The 20,866-nt window shown below is 46.6% G+C and overlaps 1 protein-coding gene across 1 annotated transcript; it reads left to right on the top strand.

Moving 5' to 3' along the window:
• Positions 1-711: 711 nt before the first annotated feature.
• On the top strand, positions 712-20,681 carry LOC107113821 (transitional endoplasmic reticulum ATPase-like). Its single transcript, XM_015415201.1, has 18 exons — positions 712-867; positions 4,243-4,354; positions 4,845-5,017; positions 5,505-5,647; positions 6,263-6,393; positions 6,684-6,815; positions 7,142-7,244; positions 7,815-7,948; positions 9,346-9,481; positions 9,879-9,991; positions 11,052-11,216; positions 11,758-11,880; positions 16,840-17,052; positions 17,581-17,759; positions 18,149-18,278; positions 18,496-18,654; positions 18,885-19,036; positions 19,851-20,681. Exons 1-18 carry the CDS (start codon positions 848-850, stop codon positions 19,954-19,956), a joined length of 2,424 nt encoding a protein of 807 aa, XP_015270687.1. The 5' UTR covers positions 712-847; the 3' UTR covers positions 19,957-20,681.
• Positions 20,682-20,866: the final 185 nt, after the last annotated feature.

The following is a 20,866-nucleotide window of genomic DNA, read 5'->3' as shown; positions in this document are numbered from 1 at the left end:
GGGGGGTGGGGTGGGGGGGGGGGGGGGGGGGGGGTTAGAAGGGTGAAAATAGAACTGGGTTTGCTGGAAGTAGGTTCACCACGGTGCCTCAAAAACAGCTTCTCTGCAAGCAGTCAGCCACCAGGACTGGTGGGAGGTATAATCGCGTCCCGTAAACAGCGCTCTGTAATTTGAGATACATGCAGAGAAATATAGTCGAGTGTGCATGGATACCTAACTATCGCAGTTGTTTGCATGAAATAGATCATAACGATGTGATTATCTGTGGGTTTGGTGAATAAGAAATTGAGATAATAGAAAAAGAGAGCTTTCCATTGTAAACATAAGAGTAATAGAAAATTTTGTAATCGAACTTATATTTGTAGAGAAAATCGGAAGCCTTTTATTATATATATGTGTGAGTGTGCTTTCTGTTCTATGTTTTTGTTTTTTCTTTCTATTTGCTTGTTCTTCTGTTTAATATTTTTTGAAAAAAACGTTAAAAAATCCTGGTTTAAGTCCCTTTAGCATTTCCCCAGTAAGTGATCCTCAATAACGCCTGAAGCTGAAAGGGTGCACTTGCAGTTTACATTTATTGTCATGAATTCGTAAAGACCAAAGGCATCGAGCCAAAGCAGCCTTCATGCATCAGCCATCTGTTCGGGAAAGTCCTGGCAGGACGGCGGGGAGGGCGGGCCGCTAGACTGGAAAGGAGGGGGTGGCCCGAGCTGGGATGTTTTCCAACTGTTGTGAGACGGCAGAAGCGGCAGAGCCGGGCAGTGTCCTGTCCGGCCCGGACAAAAGGCAGGCGAGAGCCAGCGGCAGTATAGACAAGGCGGTCCCAGGAAGGGGGCCCTGAGCAGCCAACATGCCAGCCACGGGAGGGGAGTAAGTACTTTCCCACGAAGAGCAACCTCCTCTCACTCCTGTTTGAAGGGAGGGCCCATGTGGGATTTGGCGTCAGGACGTTTGGAAGCAGGGATCGGACACTCTTCCCGCTGCCTCTCCCCACCCCCACCCCGCACAGCTGCCGAGTGCTTCCCGCTCAGCTCTGGCCTGAGGAGGGTAGATTAAGGGAAGGAGGACAGAATACGCTGCCTGAGCTTTGAACTTGGCACGGTGAGAAAGCTCGGAGGAAACTTTCGGCAAGCTCATCGACATGCTTAACCTCTCTGGTGGCATGTAGGGTTCCCCTGATGTGAAGGGCGCGTTTGGGCCGTGTTGCTAAGGCCTTTCTTCTCTGCTTGGATCTGGATTTCTTTCAGCATAGAGTGTGTGGTGGTGGTGGTGGGGGGGCAGTGTTCCCTCTAAGCTGAGTTAGTGTGAGCTAGCTCACCGTTTTTTAGCCTCCGGCTCACACATTTTTGTCTCGGCTCAGGAAGGCGGGCTCCAGAGAGCAAACTAATGTATGCAGGCGCCAAATCACTCCTTTAATGCCAGTAGCTGACAAAGTAACATTTTTGCTCACAAGACTCCACAGCTTAGAGGGAGCATTGGTGTGGGGGGCTTTTCTCCCCTGGTGTTAAGAGGGGGTGTTGTTTTGGACAAGAAGGCCACGGGGCAGCTGACGTTTATATCCGACCATGATCACACAACATGGGCATGGAGGACAGGGACATCACTAGGATATTTATAGATTCTGGAATTTGCCCTGGACACAAGACTTTTAAGAAACATGAACTAGGTATTTGAGTTTCTCCTCCCTCAGAATCGACCGTGCAAATTAAAAACTGACAGGCTTGGGGCACAAGTTTTTATATGTTTAACCAACTTTGTCAGACACCTCACAGAGTGGACTAAGCATATGCCACAAAAATTCTGTTTAGCTATGAGGTGCTGCAGGAAGATTTAGTTCCCACAGACTAACAAGATTATACCCCTGGAATTTGTTGCAAAAGCCCCAAAACCCAAATACACTTTCTCTGCTTGGATAATTATGCCAACAGATTAAAAAGGGGGAGCTGTCTAATTGTTCTGTGGATCATGTATTTAAAGGCACAGTTGTTGGCGTTACTTGTCTGTTGCAAGCTATCCAGATAGCTTTCACTTCTGTAGCACTATGGTTGTTGGGATAAGTAACAGGGCTTATGTTTTATTTTTTTGGGGGTAGAGATTTTCCTGCCATTCAATACTGCCCTTTCCCAAATTTCCATTACAATAGTGCTGATTCGTGGATGTGCAAATGTCAAGGGTACCTGAGGAACATTTATTATGAGATATAAAAATAATCCACCATTTCTTAAAATGTTAAAATATACTTTTTTGGGAATTTAATCTTGAATATATCCAAGATTAGGCCTTTCAGCCTTGCTGTCAGTCTAGTTTCTTGCCCCAGTAAAACTTTTAAAAGCATCCCTACTTAGTAATACAATTCTCCCTGTGAAGGCTTTCCCCTTCCAGTTCTTACATAAGAGTTTATAGAATGCTTTATCATAGAAATAGAAAACTATTAGATTCACATCTTTAACTTTCAGTAAAAAAAATGAAAGAAGCCATTGACCATGATGTTTTCCACACAGGGATAGGCTTGACTTGGCTGACTGTTATGGTTACTTCGATTTTAGACTATTGCAATGCACTCTACATGGCTCTGCCCTTAAAGACATCTTGGAAAGTCCAGTTGGTACAGAATGCTGTGGTTCAGCTGCTATTAGGCCCAAATTAGAATGTGTATATTGCACTCATTCTGCAGATACTCCATGCATTACAGATCGCTTTCTGCAGGGGTTGTCAACCTTTTTTAGCCTGTGTATATTTTTGGAATTTTGAGAGGGGTGGTCAATGCCACCCCAAAATGGATTCCACAGGAGGCAGAGTGGAATAAAAAGAAGTGAAAGAAAGCCAGAAAGAGAAGGGAGGGTAGAACCACATACCTGGGTGCTTACCAGTCCTCGTGATCCTCCAGTGGCTGCTATAGTCGCTATGGAAAACCCTTTAATTTGAATGAGGGCCGCCAATAACAAGCCCTGCCTTACAATGGCCCTGCCCACTTTCTAAAAAGCTCAGCAGGCACCAGGGGAAGTTCTGGCCGGCCCATGGGTGTCATGTTGGGGGAACACTGTCTTCCTTGGAGCTCCTGTCCTGCTATACCCCACCATGACAGCTTTGTTCATCTGAGCAAAGCGTTCTGAAGATGACACCGTGCAAATGGGTAAAAACTGCTAATTCACACTTATTCTCTGTGGTGGCTTCCACCTTGTGGAACAGCCTGCCCTGGGGCGATCAAGAAGGCCCCCCCCCACACTTCTATCACTCTCCAGATGTGTAGAACTGAAATATTCTGGGGGGTATTTTTATAAAGGGATTAGAACAGTAGTATAATGGAACAGCTCAGGTCGTCACTTCTATAAGGGATAATATTGTAGTCTGTTCCAATGTTTATTGTATGTATCATCTCCTTTTTTACTGCAATGTCCTCTATCTTTGAAACGCCCTTTCTTCATTATGGTATGTCACACCTTACTAGCGGGGCTTTTTTTCTGGGGGAATGTACTGGAATGAAGTTCCAGAACGTCTTCAACAAAATTCCTTTAAAAATGTTTAAAAGTTCATCAGTTTTCAGTATACAGATTGAAAACTTCATTTCCTCTCTTGAAAGTTCCAGCACCTCTTTATCCAAAACAAACAAACAAAAAAAAGCCCAGTGCCTTAGACTATTTTTTGTTCGCATTAAATTAAAACATAGTTACCAGTACCATAAATGAATTGGATACCTATAAAAAATGACTTCTCTTTCAACATGAGATGACAAAACCTAACTTAAAACAAGGCTAAAAATTAGTCATATGAATCATTCACAAAATCTCTTCCTATGAGCTATAGATAGTATTGCTAACTACCTGGAGAAAAAAAGTCCTGCCTTTTTAAGAGTGGCTTAATTGGATGTTATTTACCAGGTGATATTATTTGCCTCCATGCCATGAAAGTCTTTGTCTGCCATTTTCCTATATTAAGTTTCTATTAAAGGGACAGGATAATTCTCCAGCCCTTTTGACGACCTTTGCTAAAATAGGTAATTATATGCCCTGTCTTGCTTGGAATAGAAGCAGGACTTTTATCCTCTCCAAGACCCTTTTCTGTCATTGTGTTCCTCTTAATTTAGGCCTCAGATGCCAGTGCCTTCCATTACCACCCGAATTCTCTCAGCCTGCTTTTCCTTTCCTCTTCTTGGACAGGAGCACTGGGGGCCTTCTCTGAACTTTGCCTTCAGCATAGCTCCCCATGTTTACAAATGTGTGAAACAACCCCCTTTCTTCCCCACAGCTCTAAAGGAGAGGATTATTCCACTGCTATTCTGCGCCAGAAGCATCGTCCTAACCGTCTTATTGTGGATGAAGCTGCAAATGAAGACAACAGTATTGTGTGCCTGTCTCAGGTAACCACAAACCCACTGCTCCATCTTTCCTTCAGCCAGTGGACCTGAGTGCACACTGTGCACCTCTTTCCACAGAAAAGCTAAACATGAACTTTTTTCTTCTACACAATTGCCCTTTGCTCCATAGGTGGTCCAGTCAGCCATGCCTTCTTCTCAGACTTCATGCCTAATGAACATATAAACACATGCCATGAACACATAAATGTACCTTCACCAGCAGGCAGCAGAGACACAGAAAGACATTCCATATGCTTGGTTTACTTCAGGAATACAAACAAAGATACAAACAGATGTGTACAAAGTTGTAATGTTCACTTTCCATCACAAAAAAATCACAAATGGTGTGTATATATATATATAACACAGGCATCCCACTTGCATACTGCATGGATGGAAATGCAAAAGCACAGCATCGTACTTAAAACATTCGCAATGGCATAATTGCTAACTTACATTTTCTTACTTTAGTTTGATTCCTGGTTCTCTGCAGGCCAAGATGGAGGAACTGCACTTGTTCCGTGGGGACACAGTGCTGCTGAAAGGGAAGAAACGTCGGGAGACTGTATGCATTGTACTTACGGATGACTCCTGCCAGAGTGAGAAGATTCGCATGAACCGTGTAACCCGCAACAATCTCCGTGTGCGTCTTGGGGATGTGGTCAGGTGAGGCTGGCCCAAGTTAGAGAGATAAGGGGAGGGGCTCAGGTGAATGCACTGTGCTGCATACTATTTGTAGAGGGCACCAGGCATGTGTTGTGGCAAAGCATATTGTCTGGAGGGGGAAGGGGCTGGAGAATATATTGCACAGCCAGCCCCCACAAGGAGGAGCTGTATTATAGAATGTGGGTATTAATCCATATTTTGTGGGGAGGTTTTAGAGCATTGGTAGTACCAGAAAATAGCCTTAGTTATTGGTACTTTGCATATGTGAGTTCATTATTTTTTTTCAAAGGTTTGTACCCTGCCCTTCCCCACACACAAGGCCCCAACACAGCTGTTGTCTAATAGCTGCTCAAGTAATAAGTAAGGTGACAGAACTAGAACACACAATGCAAGTGGGGTGGGTTACCCAGTATGTTACTCAGCAGGTTGTCCCCGAGAGCTCCTATATGCTGCATAACAAAAGCTAGCTGAGCCCTCTTCTGTACAGTGTCCAGGCTTGTCCAGACGTCAAGTATGGAAAGCGGATCCACGTGCTACCCATTGATGACACCATTGAAGGCCTGACAGGAAACCTCTTTGAAGTTTACCTCAAGCCCTACTTTCTGGAGGCTTATCGACCTGTGCACAAAGGTGTGGAGGGACAAGACTGCTTGATCATCCTGTGGGAGCTGCCATGAGGAAAAGAGTTCTGTGGGGAGGACAAAATTGTGGGAGAGGTCTTTGGGGCTTGGAAGGAAGTTTCAGTGAAGATATGTAGGGGGTGCTCTTAAGTAACTGGAAGAAGGATTAAACAAGAAAATTGTTTTCTCATCCTTGTGTGTGTGTGGGGGAAGAGGGTGCTTGGCAGCCCAAGTGGTCTATGTTTCCAGGTGCCTCTGCTGGCTGAGGTAGTTGTTTTGTGTCATCAGTCGTTATCACAGGGCCAGTTTGGTGTAGTGGTTAAGTGCGTGGACTCTAATCTGGGAGAACCAGGTTTGATTCCCCACTCCTCCACTCGCAGCTGCTGGATGACCTTGAAAAGAGCAGTTTGTGTCGGAGCTCTCTCAGCCCCACCTACCTCACAGGGTGTCTGTTGTGGGGAGGGGGAGGGAAAAGGAGTTTGTAAGCCGCTCTGAGACTCTGAGTGAAGGGCGGGGTATAAATCCAGTCTCTTCCTCCTCTCCTCTTTATTTCATTATTAAATCCTGATGACAATGGATTTTCTACCTCTAAGTCTAACAACATGCTCCCCATTGATGTTCCCAGGTGACATTTTTCTGGTGCGAGGTGGAATGAGGGCTGTGGAGTTTAAGGTGGTTGAGGTGGATCCCACTCCCCACTGCATCGTGGCTCCTGACACCATCATCCACTGTGAGGGAGAGCCCATCAAACGAGAGGTCTGCATTTCAGGGATGGCTCAGCACACCGCTGGATTTTGCTTGGACACTTGCCACTGAGACACTTGTTCTCTTGTCCGGGCTGTCCAGGGGCACAGGACTTTTGATAATGGGATCTGTTGTACAAGATTACCCCACGTGTAAATATCTCTGGAGAAAAGGGGTATAAAGGGAAAAGCTGAACACATTCAGGACTCTCTAGTGTAGGCTGTGTCTGGAAGGGTGGTGGCTGAGAGGCTTATTATTAAGAAAATGGGATATGCTTCCCATTCACCCCTTTCCTCTTGCAGGATGAAGAGGAGAACCTCAATGATGTTGGCTATGATGACATTGGGGGCTGCCGTAAACAACTGGCTCAGATTAAGGAGATGGTGGAGTTACCATTGAGACACCCAGGACTCTTTAAAGCTATTGGTGTGAAGGTACAATGGGGGAAGTGGGAAGGCTGGAACACAAAGTCTCCAGATTCATCATAACCCTTAATTAACCCTTAAAATATTTCACTGTAAGGCAGCATGGCCTTTCTTTCTACCCTTCGTGCACATCTCCAAACTGGACTGCAATATATGCTTCTCTTCCTGAGATAACAAGAGACCAGGTTGAAAGATTCCTTGGCTTCCTTCCTTCCTTGGCCCCGGCTTCCTTCTTAAACCATTCCGTCCTGAGGGACAGTGCTCATTGTGAAGTGAGTCACATACCTTGCTTGTCTTATATAATGATCACTCTGCTGCATCTTTTTCTTCCTTAGCCTCCACGCGGGATTCTTCTTTATGGTCCTCCTGGCACTGGGAAAACGCTCGTGGCCCGGGCTGTGGCAAATGAAACCGGAGCCTTTTTCTTTCTTATAAACGGTGAGAGAGAGGATATGGAGGGAGGAAGGAGAAGGGGCAATGGCTCAGTGGGAGAGCATCTGCTTGGTCTGTAGAAGGTCTCACCAGTCGGTCCAGTTAAAAGGATTGGATGATGGGCAATGTGAAGGATGATGCCTTCCTGAGACCCTGGAGATCAGCTGCCAATCAGAGTAGACCTTGATAGGCCAATGTGCTGACTCAGTGTATGGCTACTTCATGGGGGAGTGTCTTGGAGAAAACTGACTTATCTAATCTCCATCCGTCCTGTACATCCCACTTCCAGCTCTTCCCTTCCAGAAATAAGTGGCGAGATTGTCAGTGCAGTCCTAAACAGAGTTAGGTCCTCCTAAATGCATTGAAGTCAAAGGGATTTGGTGATGCTTCACATGCTGACCTGCTGGGACTTACAGTTTCTGAGCTGTGTGGCATAGTAGGCATGACAAGGCTAGCTTCATGTTTCCTGCCAATTTACAGTCTGTATAGTTTCCCAGTGACTTTTCAGGTGTCTGCTTCACTTACTCTGACAAGGATCCTTGTTGCTTTTGTTTACTGTCTTTTGCTGTTCCCCAGGCCCAGAAATTATGAGCAAATTAGCTGGGGAGTCAGAGAGCAACCTGCGCAAAGCGTTTGAGGAAGCTGAGAAGAACGCTCCAGCCATCATTTTTATTGATGAGCTGGATGCCATTGCTCCTAAGAGGGAGAAGGTAAGGCCTGATATCCCCAGAAAGCTGAATGTAAACATAAAGAAACATTTACAGCAGCATTCCTGTACTGGACAATGGATCCTTGTATGCCTGGAGCAAGAGCTGTCCCAAGAAACTTCTCAGCATTAAGTAAAAGACATGTTAGTAAAGCCCCTTCTCTTCCTTCCAGACAGGCAAATTCTGGCTACAAATAAGATGCTTTTTCTTTTCTTTTCTTTTCTTTTGCCCTGGCTGAGTTATTTGGAAAATGGAGATGTGTGCTCTCCTCTGGGGCTATCAATATCAACTCTATATTAAGCTGGCCAGCATAAAAGGGAAGTGAAAGTAGCAGACTGGAGTAAACCCATCTCTGGGAGATGTTTAGTACTGTGGTGGAATTGAAATCATTCTGTTTTTGCATCAGACTAAGATTCTCATAGTCTGACAGTAGCAAGACCTGTGCTATAGAAGTTCTACTCCCACCATAATCATCCTGAATCTGGCACTTGAAAAGAAGACTGGCAAGATACCTTAATCCATTGCTGTCTTCATGCTCTTGGTGGAGGGGAGGGAATTGGCCTCAACTCTTTCACCCTTATCCAGTCTCTTGGTTTTTGGGAGTGATGTGCTGCTAGCCCCTACAACATATCCTATTTTCCCACATGAATCCAGACACAGGAGATTTAGTGCTACAAGGAACAGATCTCCAGTCTCCTGTCTCCAATACACTTCTCATGCCTATATTAATCTTACAGGATGCTGCTGTGCTCACAAGTTTAGGATCAGTATGGATTGTTGGCCCTGATCTGGAAAGCCCAGGCTAGCCTGATCTCATCTGATCTCGGTAGCTAAGCAGGGTTGGCTCTACTTAGCATTTGGATGAGAGAACCCCAGGGTCACTACTACACAGAGGCAGGCAATGGCAAACCACCTCTGAATGTCTCTTGCCTTGGAAACCCCACTGCGTCACCATAAGTCAGCTGTGACCTGATGGCAAAAACATTGGTTCCTGAAAGTGTGGGACACTGCGGTTATGGATAAGATTGCTTCACAATTAATACAGATAGAAAACCCACAATCAAATAATAACTTTATTGAGAAATGGTATTATATATATATATTTTACTATATAACTGAAAATTCCTCAACAGTAAGTTCAATTCCAAATAAATACAAAGAATTTGTTTTATTAAAGGGGAATTGTACCCATGATAGTTAAGTTTTAATATTTGTAACAATGTTCAACTGCTTTTATGTTTATATGTGATATGTATGTAAAGAAAAAGAAAAATTAATAAACTTTAAGTTTAAAAAGAAAAGGACTGTTAGCCTCCCTCCTTATGCACATTCTAGGAAAGCTATCAGTTGTATTGTGGGTGATGAAGTGTCCTAATCTCCCTTTCCTGCTCCCATTTCAGACACATGGGGAAGTGGAGCGCCGGATTGTTTCTCAGCTCCTCACTCTTATGGATGGCCTGAAGCAGCGCTCACATGTGATAGTCATGGCTGCCACCAATCGACCAAACAGTATTGATCCTGCCCTGCGTCGGTTTGGTAGGAAAATATGCCACAAGGTTCTTGTCTACCTATCCCAGATACTACCCTCCCCTGGGTGTGTGCCTTAACTCCATTCAGGAAGAAATCGGGGTTTCACTTGCTCCTAAGACACAAAGTGAAGGGAATCATCCAATTTTCTTTGTTTATTTTATCCTGTATCCTGCTTTTCGGCCTGAAGGAGTTGATTGATCTGAATTACTGGCTCCTAGCCCTCCTGTTTAATCTTTAGGCCCTAGCTTCCCCATCAACATACCACCACTGTACTCATTGTGGCTTGCTAGATCTTCCCCTCTCTAATTCTTTAGCTCTTCACCTATCCTTATGTGGATAGAATCACAAAGACACAGCTGGCAATTTGATTCTTGTGGGATAATTGCCCCTCTTGATTCCACAGGACGTTTTGACCGAGAAATTGACATTGGGATCCCAGATTCAGTGGGAAGGCTGGAAATCTTGCAGATACACACCAAGAACATGAAGCTGGCTGATGATGTGGATCTGGAGAAGGTAAAGGATGGGGATTGAAGATGTGTGTGGAGGAGGAGTGGGTTCAAGAGATAATCAAAGATGAATGTATCTTTTGGAGTTTAGAAACAGCAAATTCATACATGCACGTTTATTACTATCACAGCATAACTGGCAGGCATGATAAATACAACAGATGGACCATTCATATCCCTTTAAGTTCAATGCTTTTTGAGGATGCTGTTTCCCACATTCATCATGTTGAGAAATCAAATTATGTAAATGCAAGTAGGAACTGGCTTTAAGCATCTGGGAAATGGAATTAATAGCCCTCCCCTTTCTTGCAAAAGTATGAATGAAAATGTGTGAAAGGAAATCGTTCAGATTCTGAGATGCTTGGGTTGTACAGAAAACTGGAATGCTCAAGAGAACTTCGTGTGCATTAAGGATTGTGTATGCTTGTTGGAGCATCCATAACCTCATTCAGACACTGATGATGGAGAAGAGATGGACAAATCCAGAAGTCACGCTATATAGCAGTGGTGGCGAACCTATGGCACGGGTGCCAGAGGTGGCACTCAGAGCCCTCTCTGTGGGCATGCGTGCCATCGCCCCAGCCAGGCCCAGACCATCATTAAAGTGTCGAATTCTCTGCCAAATAATTTTAAGTAAATTAAAGCATTTGGGATTGCTTTCCTTACTTTGTTTGGATCATCTTAAGTTAATGTATGAGTTGTTTTTTCTACAGTAAAACCTCAGTATTCAGGTTAAATTGCCGTGTTAGCACTTTGTGATGAATAAGTGGGTTTTGGGTTGCAGTTTGGGCACTCGGTCTCTAAAAGGTTCGCCATCACTGCTATATAGGATGATCTCTGTGTTAATGGGGCATTCTTCATTGCCTGCAGTTAACTAAAGTGTGTCTTCCTTAGAAAAACTCTTTGTGCCCCACCCAGCTGTGACAACTGGCTCTGAGTCCAGGCAATGAATGATCCATTATTCCCAAAACATGCGTCAGGGCTCTGATACCTACCCCCTAAAAAGTTGTCCTAAGGATCACTCACAGAGTCAGACCCTCATCAATGTGAACTGTCTGTGGCTGCAGGTCGCCAATGAAACACATGGGCATGTGGGTGCTGATTTGGCAGCACTGTGCTCTGAGGCAGCACTCCAGGCAATTCGGAAGAAGATGAATGTCATCGACCTGGAGGATGATACTATTGATGCTGATATCCTTAACTCTATGGCCGTCACCATGGATGACTTCCAGGTAGGCCGGCTCCATCGTTCCAATGGGAAGAGTTGAATGTTTAAGATGGGATGGTTTGTCCATAGTAGCTTTTGTCTTTTACTTATGGACAGAGCTCTCAAAATATGAAAAGGATAGCAGTCCTGCTTGCGTGCTCCCAAGAACTGCATTTTGTTCATGAAAAGGCTTCCTCAGTTTTTTAGTTCTGATTTGCAATTTCCAAATGCTGATATTTAACTGTTTTCTTACAACAGGGTCAAGAAAATCCCTCTCAAGCTAGGTGTTACTTTCTCTGCCTTGTATACTTTTCATATGAACTAGAAAGGATGGCCGATCCTGTTCCTTCTTGGAAATGTATTCCCTGGGCCTGCCTACAAACTTGTAGCTTCCTTTGTATTAGCGCCATTTCTGTCCTATGCCAGTGGTGTGGTCTGATTTCCTTGCAGACTGTTAGCTGGGAAATTGAATCCAGGCAAACTATGAGCTCCGCCAGATAGGCACTAATTTGGGCACTTTGTGCTTCTGTGTCAGTCACATTACAGCTCTGCTGTTTTCTTTTTAGTGGGCCCTGGGCCAGAGTAACCCCTCAGCACTACGTGAGACTGTAGTGGAAGTGCCGCATGTCTGCTGGGATGATATTGGAGGTCTTCAGGAAGTGAAACGTGAGCTGCAAGAGCTGGTGCAGGTCGGTAGGATTGTGGTGTGGCTCAAAGTAGGCCAAACTCTAATAGAAGTAGCAGCTGCAATCAGCATTTCATTTAGATTTCTAGACACTGTTCATTGTCAGAGAATCCCATTGACAAAAGATTTTTGATTTCAGGATTAATTCTTCAAAGATATAAGAGGTCTTCTATCATAATATGACTGGCTTTTGTTGGAAACAAAGTGTGCCACCAAACTTAGTTTAAACTTGAATAAGAAAAAATGCTAAGTGATGTTTCTGAGTGGGAAAAACTATTTAAATTTCAAGATTAGTTAATGACACCAACTAGATAAACCAACTAGTGGCTGACAAGATCCCAATGGATCCTAAAGTCATTGTGTCAGGGCTTGGTAACAATTATGTTATTCCTAAGCATTATAATATGGTGTTAGATCTACTATCAGATTCAAAAATGATTATTGCCAAAATGGGCTGAATATCGCAAGTCAACCCATTAAATTATGGGTTAATAAGATCCAGTGAACTGCCAAACTTCCAACTGAAATTGTTCAGTTAAGAGATGGCAGAGAAGAAGCAACTTTTGAAATTAATTGGAAAAATTAATTTTGAATTCTGGAAAAAATCAAGGGAATTAGATATAAACAACTATGACTGCTTTGCATCGGTTTGAAATGGGGTGCAAAATAAACAAGAACAAGCAGGGGACACGTGAGACTTGTAGGGGGGAGGATCCCATCCTCCCGCCATGCTTGTTCACTGGCCACGCACTCCCACTTCTCCCCTGCCGGCTGCCCACCTGCATTGCTGCAGCTCCATGGCTCACGCAATGGGAGTGGCTTCTGCTCTTGCCCATATCACTGAAACTTGTACAGCTCATGTAGTGGGGGATGGCAGCAGTTCCTGTTCCACCTCCTCAGCCCCCCCTCCCGTGCCTACTTTGCCTGGAGGTGGTGATGGTGGTGTCTGCCAGGCATGGCCCTCCATCTGTGGCCTGAGGAAGGTAGAAGAAGCCAGGTTAATGGAGGTGTTTGGTGGGGGGGTTAACTTTGGGGTTCCCTCCAGTTTGCAGAACAATCTCCTTTCTCTCTGCGTGGCCCATGAGACTCGTGATAGAGAATCCCACCCCACCACCCCCATGCACTGGACCACCCTCTCACCAGGCCACCCATCCACCTACAGAGCTGACATCAACAACGGCCTGCTTCATGTCGCAGGGGGACCAGCTCCAGCTTTCTGGTGTGGTGGTTAAGTGCGTGGACTCTAATCTGGGAGAACTGGGTTTGATTCCCCACTCCCCCACTCCCCCACTTGCACCTGGCTGGATGACCTTGGGCAAGCCATAGTTCTGACAAGAGCTGTCCTTGAAATAGAGCAGTTCTTGAAAGAGCTCTCTCAGCCCCACCTACCTCACAGGGTGTCTGTTGTGGGGAGGGGAAGGGAAAGGAGTTTGTAAACCGCTCTGAGACACCTTTGGGCTAGGGCTGCCAAATGCCCCCGGGGGGCGGATTTCCCCCCACTTTCGAGCCCCAATTTCCGCCCCCATGGAATCGGGGCTCAGGGGAAACCCCACCCCCGCCTGCACATCACCCGGATGTGACGTCGCAGTGCCTTCTCCTCATCCTCCTCCTCCTCCTCCTCCTCCTCTTCTTCTCCCCCTGCCTTCCTGCCCTCAGAGCCATCATCCCCACCTGCGTGGCTCTTGTGGCAGTGACTCCCACTCTCCCCTCCTTTTTCCTCTCAACTCCTGCCTGCCCTCTGCCTGGCACACATGGCAGTGGCTCCAGCTCTTTACTCTTCTCTTGTGCCTGGCTGGCTGGAATGTACAGCGGCAGCTCTTGCCCCCCCGCCTCCACTTGGCTTCGGCAGTGGCAGCAGCTCCTGCTCCCCCACCTGCCCCACAGCCACCCTGCAGGGGACACTTCATGATGTTTTGTGTGCAAGCACAGACTATGTTCCTCTCTTTGCGGGCTTTAACTCCCCTTCCGTGGTGGGGTTCACATCTATATATCTAATAGTGAAAGGCGCCCCCTGCGTGCGGATACCTAAATCCGCGTGTCGGGGGCACCTGGCGGGGAGGGAGATTTTTGTGCACACTTGGAGCAGTCCCCAGGTGTGCACAAAAATCTAAAAACACGGAAAAAATACCGGGGGGATACTTAAATCCCCCCAAAAGTGACAGAGCGTCCCCTGCGCATGTGCAGGGAATGCTCTGCGAACTCCCTCGCCGCCGCCGCTTCGAGGAGGGGGAAGCAGCAGCGAGGCCCGAGCGGCAAGCAGCGAGGCCCGAGCGGCAAGCAGCGAGGCCCGAGCGGCAAGCAGCGAGGCCCGAGCGGCAAGCAGCGAGGCCCGAGCGGCAAGCAGCGAGGCCCGAGCGGCAAGCAGCGAGGCCCGAGCGGCAAGCAGCGAGGCCCGAGCGGCAAGCAGCGAGGCCCGAGCGGCAAGCAGCGAGGCCCGAGCGGCAAGCAGCGAGGCCCGAGCGGCAAGCAGCGAGGCCCGAGCGGCAAGCAGCGAGGCCCGAGTTGAGCCGGGGGGAGGGGTAGAGAGAGCCAGGGAGGGGGAGAGAGCAGCGAGGAAGGGGGAGGAAGGCAAGGGGGAAATCGAGGGGGGTGGAGGAGATGGGGGAGGAACCAGCGGGATGGGGGATAACTTATCTCCTCCTCCTGCTTCCTCCTCTGCCTCATGTGTGGAGGTCATCCCTCCCCGCGAGTATCATGGGTCTGCCCCTTGTTTTTCTCTAAACCTGACCGGGCCCCATTCTCTAGGTCTGTTGATCTGCATAGGGGCCAAGTTCAGCATTAGATATAGGACACTTGAGGACCGGCGAGATTCACAGGGGGATGAATCCCATCCTCTGCCCATCCAGATTTCTAAGAAAGCAGTAACTTAGAAGACACCTGGGAATGCATGAACTGCTTAAAATAAATAATAAGATTTAAACCAGTTAAAGTGGACCGTTCTGGCCCTTGTACATAAACACAGGCCATCATAGTCATCACTATACTTTATAAATGCCAACAAATTGTGACTGTTGATGGATTAGAAAGGGGAAAGCATTCCAAATACAGGGGTATCTCAGGGCACCCTGGCATGAGGCCAGTTTCCTGAAGAGCTGGGACAGAGTGGGAAACATGACACATGATCAGGATTACAGGTATTGCGGGGGAGGGGTGCATGAGAATTGGAACAAGGCTACGGTGCTGGGGAGGGGCATTTAATCCTTTCCCCCTTGTACCATCTTTGGGCTTTGCATTCTTCAGCACTGTGGCTTTTCTCTGACACTCCCCCTGCCCCTACCATGACTGTTTTCAGTTTAAACCAACCAAATTCTCATCTGATTTAGCCGTTAGATAATTAGCACTGCAATTGTTTGCAGAGTTGTTCCAGTCTTAACCCATTGAAATCAATGGGCTTAGACTGGAGTAACTCTGCACAGGATGGTACTGCAGGGCTATAATCCTAATAATGTGTTTCTGGGAGTAAAGCCTGTTGAATAAATGGGACTTCTGAGTAGCCTGCTTAGGATTGCTTCCCTAGGTTTCACATCATGCATGACTTTATGTAGTCCACACATATTGAACTTCACCTAGAATCTGTGGCACCAGTGGAAGAGAAATGTAATGCACCATCTTGCCCAGTATTTTTCAACAGCCAAGTGGCTGCTCCACTGGAAATTTCCAAGTGATTTTAAAGGATAGTTCTGAATTGTATGCACTACAGTAAGGAAGTAGAAATCATAATAATATAGACAACTGTTTAGAGGTTCCCTTTAGAATGCAGAGGTAACAATATCTGTTGGGGGGAGGGAAGCTGTCCTTAACATACCTGTCACTTGGAAAATTAGATGTAGCTTAAAGTCTAGATGCTCCCTAGTGTTGCCACACAATTTTGCAGTTTTTCCCTTTCTCAAACTGGTGCAAAATGGACTGCAAGCATTAATTTCCACAGCTTTGAGATGTTGTTACTAAAGCTGCTGTATACTGCACAGAAGGTCTATGCAAGGAGGTGTGGGGGGGTAGTAGTACATTGTATCTCCTCCTCTACTTTATACAAATGTATGCTAAGTCCCCTCACACACACACGTATGCTACCATTCATCACATATGCAGAGCTGCTACTCAGTGTATGTGTGTGTGTGTAACACAGGGAGCAAGGTATATGAAACCGTATCATGTACTTAATACTAATGCCCACTGTATTAACAAAGCCCAGTAACAGCAAGTGTAGAGGTTGCAAGAATAAGGATGGTGGAATAGTAGCACAAGATAGAACCATGCTATTCTTCTCTCTCAGGGGAATGTGGCATTTTCTCACTATATTTTCAGAATGGCTGGGGGACTGTCAGGCTCAACAGCAGGTAAATCTCCACACACGTTTCCAGGGAAGCGTTATGCTTTATTAGACTACAGGTCTGTTACCATGTCCACAGGTATATTGTTAGGAATGACAATGGGGCGGAAGCATCCCTACATATAGCAGGATGAGGCAAATGGCTATGCAAATGAAATCCAAGCACGTAGGCGGGAATTCTCCTGGCGAGAGGTTACATAATAAGCGGGAGAGTCTCAGTACCCCATGAGAGCCGAAATATTCACACCAGCAGTAGAACGCAAGCCCTCCCTCCGTCTCAAGGTTAGACAGATAACTCAGTCTGGCAGCACTGGTTCGCACGGTGTCCCTATCGCTGTTTACGGCAAGCGGGCAGAGCAGTGAGCAAGCTAGCAAGCATGCACCGTAGCGCCAGGGTCACAGAAGGAAGCAAATAAAACATGGCAGCTAGCTGACAGGGACACACACTCCACAGGCAAAGATTTGGGGAATTAGCTCCTCCCTTTGGAAGAAAAAGCTAAGAGGCAATGTGGTACTTCTAAGACAAGAAAAGAGGCAATGTGGTATTTCAAAGTTTGTAAAACCACAGAATGCTGTAACTGTATGGATAGGGGGATGGTACCAGCTCCTTAACCTTTTGTTCCTTCTTACCAGTTCCCAGTGGAGTATCCTGACAAGTTCCTGAAGTTTGGGATGACACCATCAAGAGGTGTTCTGTTCTATGGGCCACCTGGGTGTGGCAAGACCCTGCTGGCCAAGGCGATTGCCAATGAGTGCCAAGCCAACTTTGTCTCCATCAAGGGCCCTGAGCTGCTCACCATGTGGTTTGGAGAAAGCGAGGCCAACGTCCGTGATGTTTTTGACAAGGTACAAAGTGGGAGTGGCCATGGTGGCAGCTGAAGAGGGCAGGAGATGGAACATTCAAGCTTCTTGGCCCATGTGAACACCTAAAAAATGAAGGAGGCTATAATGAGCTGTATAACTCTCTTGAGACTCAAGATGTTAGGGTGCTTATTCCTGAGCATTGCATTAAGGGAAGTCACTGGTAAAATATTGTGTTTACAGCTTTCCATAGGCATTGTTGCTTATTATTTCTGTGCTCTGGTCATGTTGAGGGTCTGTCCACTTGGCACCTCTAACTCACTGGCTTAGCCACACAGCCATTGGGAACCACTGGGTTAGGAGCCTGCAGCTCTTCATTGCCATTGAGCTAGGGTGGGGACATCATAGCCATTACCGGAAAGATGAGCTTCTGCAATTCAGAATAGGTTGCCATTGCATTCACTGAAAGAATGCACTGCATGTGAAGCAGGGACCTGTGAGCACTAAACACTTCCCTGGGCAGAGCCATCTCTCTTGGTTCCTTGGCTTACCTTGGTATTGTCTGTTCTCCAGGCCCGGCAGGCAGCACCCTGTATCCTGTTTTTTGATGAACTGGATTCTATTGCTAAGGCACGGGGTGGTGGTGCAGGGGATGGTGGAGGTGCAGCTGACCGTGTTATCAACCAGATCCTCACCGAGATGGATGGTATGACCAACAAGAAGACAGTTTTCATCATTGGTGCCACCAATAGGTGAGTCCTTTAAAGGAGAAGGGTAGGAGGGGGGACAAAACTGTGTGGGCAAGTTATGTGTAGGGAGTTTGCTTGAGGTTCCTCTTAAACTGTGCTGTTTTGATTTTGTGACCTGTTTGTCCCAATGCCAACCTAGCCACTTGACCACCAGACTCTTTCCTCCTTTATCCTGATGGCCATAGGATTGGTCGAGATGGCTGTAGGATGGATGGGTCTGTAACTTGGTCTGCTTGAGAGAGACTCAAATCAGGACCAGCTCACTAGAGATGAGTGTTTAGAATGGGATTCCTGGGCTGTATATACCATTCTCTGCTGCTCCTGAGCTGAGACACAGAGTGTGGAGCAGCCAATGAGCCTTAAGATCATTTTTCTATTTCTTTGACATCCAGACCAGACATCATTGACCCAGCCATTCTACGCCCAGGGCGTTTGGACCAGCTCATCTACATCCCATTGCCTGATGATAAGTCACGTGTGGCCATCCTCCAAGCCAACCTGCGTAAATCACCTGTTGCCAAGGTTAGCAAAGGTGGGGTTGAAAATAGAGGAGGGAAGTTTCAGTATCGTGGGAAGTAGATGCTACAAGTGGATCCTGGATTCCTAGTTCATAATCTGCTCTCCACTCTGTCTGTCTTCTAATGGAGGAAGATACCTGACAGACAAGGTAAGTGTCGTGGAGGGAACTTTTCTCTGTGCTGTCAAGGTCCTTCCCATAATATATGTCTTCTTCTGACAGGATGTAGACTTGAATTATCTGGCTAAGATCACACATGGCTTCTCGGGTGCGGACCTCACTGAAATTTGCCAGCGCGCCTGCAAGCTCGCCATCCGCGAGGCCATTGAGATGGAGATCAAGGCAGAACGGGAACGTCAGCGTCATAAATATGCTGCCATGGTACGGAGGCAGGACCCTCCCACACCCCAACAGAGCCCAGCCAAATCCTTCACTGTAGTCTCCAACCTGATTCTTGCCCTTAGTAACGTACTCTGCATTCTCCTCCAGAATGTTTACAGCTGCCACCCATCTGGAGGAGTTATAGTGTCCTCCACTGCATTAACCTAGTAAGGTTATGAATTTAATAAAGACACAGGCTGATGGTGTTTTTCTTCTGCCCATTCTTACAGGATGACGATTATGATCCAGTGCCAGAGATACGCCGTGATCACTTTGAAGAAGCAATGCGCTTTGCACGCCGCTCGGTCAGTGATAACGACATACGGAAATATGAGATGTTTGCCCAAACGTTACAGCAAAGCCGTGGCTTCGGTAACTTCAGGTCATAGGGAAAAAAATTTGCCCCCCCCCCCCCAAGTTAGAATTTATCCATGCCCTTGGTTTGGGACAGTATATGGGATCCCTGGTGTGACTCTCATTGATGGAGAGAGGCTATGAGAATCTTCCTCGCCCACTGGGGATCTGTGAAACCCAGTTTGGTTTTCATTGTACACCAGGAAATGGAAGGGTGGGAACAACATTCTTACCAAAGGGCTTAAGGCAGGATACCTGGTAACTAAAGTAACTAAAACCTGGACTTTGCTCTCAAATAATGGTGGAACTTTGGCCTCACTTTGACTCCCACAAGGATTCCTGAGGGCTGAATGCCAAGACTTGCCTACCTAAGCAAACATGACATGCTCTCATTTATTACGTTTGTGTTCCAGTAACGTCTTTAAGGCAGCTTACATGATAAAATTACATATACAGGCTATATTAAAACAAAACATAAAAACAGGAAAATGAAACAACTGAATGGATGAAATCAACAAAAGACGGTTCACAGAACAGCATTATAACACTCCAGTTTTGGAAATCCAGAGGCAGACTTATGCACATGTATCACTTGTGGAACTCTGGGCATAAATAAGCTGTTCTTGCAGAACATGCATCTGAGTAAGAACGAAGTCTGTCTGCAGTGCCTTACTTTGAGTGGGAAGTGCTTTTAAATGCCCATCTCTATTTGCATGAACTCACCTACCCACACTTTCTTTATGGGTGACTGCAGCAACAGGACTGGGGCCTGTGTTCATAACACAAAGTAAATAGTTTGCCTTTCCTCTGTGCTGAACCCACCCAGCTCTCCTTCTCCATAGGTTCCCAGCAGGAAACCAGAACAGTGGTGGAACGGGCAGCACTGGAAGCAACAGTGGCCAGGGGAGCCTTTTCCAGGAAGAGGGAGATGATGATCTCTACAACTGAGTGCCTGAGGAGTTCCTACTTCTGCTGGAACCGTTGGCTTCCTCTGCTTAATTGTTACCATCTCTTTCATGTGAAGTCTGGCGTGTGAGGCCCATCACCCTGCTCTCGTCCACCCTTCTATGCAAAATCTGGCAACAAACAACTCACAGCTAATTATAATACGTGAGGCCAGGTGCCTCCTCCCAGGTATTTTGAGTGCCGTCGCTACGACTGTGAATCTCGTGGCTTGTCCCATCCTTGTGCCTTGCAGGACATTAAGATAGTACCTGTTGACTTTCACTAGGGGGAACCAATGCCCAAACAGCTGAAGAGCCCTGCTGGATCAGACCAAAGGCCCATCTAGTCCAGCATCCTGCATGCAACAGCAGCCAGCCAGATGCCTCTCAGAGCGGGATGTGAAGCTGTCCATCCCTTTGTCTTGTCTCAAACAGTCCCATGCTAGCGCTGGTTCCTTTTAGGACATCTACTGATGGCTCCTTATTTAGAACTCAGGCCGCTGGAGGCTCTGCCGTCTCCCAGCAGTGCTTGCTAGACAACACAGCCTGCTTGCACAGGCCCTGCAAGGGCAGCTTTTGGAAAATGATTATTCACGAGGCTAATGAACTCCAGTTTGTATCATCAGGTGACAGAAGCATCTGGGTATCCAACAAACTGGAACTGCGTGCCCCTGATCCTGGGAAAAGCTCTGTAAAATGTGTCAGATAATAAAGGCCTGTGTTATGGTGTCTGTGTGGGCTAATTTTGAGGAGATTCCACAGAATATACAGAGAGGGATGCTACCCCAGATCTAGCCATAACATCTCAGCTGGCAGAACAAAGTTTGAGTCCACTGGCACCTTTAAGACCAACAAAGTTTTATTCACGGCATAAGCTTTCATGTGCATGCACACATCGTCAGATGTCTGCAGAA

This window comes from Gekko japonicus, unplaced genomic scaffold, assembly GCF_001447785.1.
Source record: "Gekko japonicus isolate JY-2015 unplaced genomic scaffold, Gekko_japonicus_V1.1 scaffold83, whole genome shotgun sequence".
Classification (NCBI taxonomy): Eukaryota; Metazoa; Chordata; class Lepidosauria; order Squamata; family Gekkonidae; genus Gekko; species Gekko japonicus.
Note: the sequence above shows the minus strand (reverse complement) of the source record. Positions and strands in the feature narration are given on the sequence as shown.

Bases quoted from the DNA above. Each gene is read 5' to 3' on its own strand.
- LOC107113821 (XM_015415201.1), top strand. From the start codon at position 848: ATGCCAGCCACGGGAGGGGA. The intron at 6,394-6,683 runs GTCTGCATTTCA...TTCCTCTTGCAG, and splicing joins GAGAGCCCATCAAACGAGAG to GATGAAGAGGAGAACCTCAA. The intron at 18,655-18,884 runs GTACGGAGGCAG...CCATTCTTACAG, and splicing joins GTCATAAATATGCTGCCATG to GATGACGATTATGATCCAGT.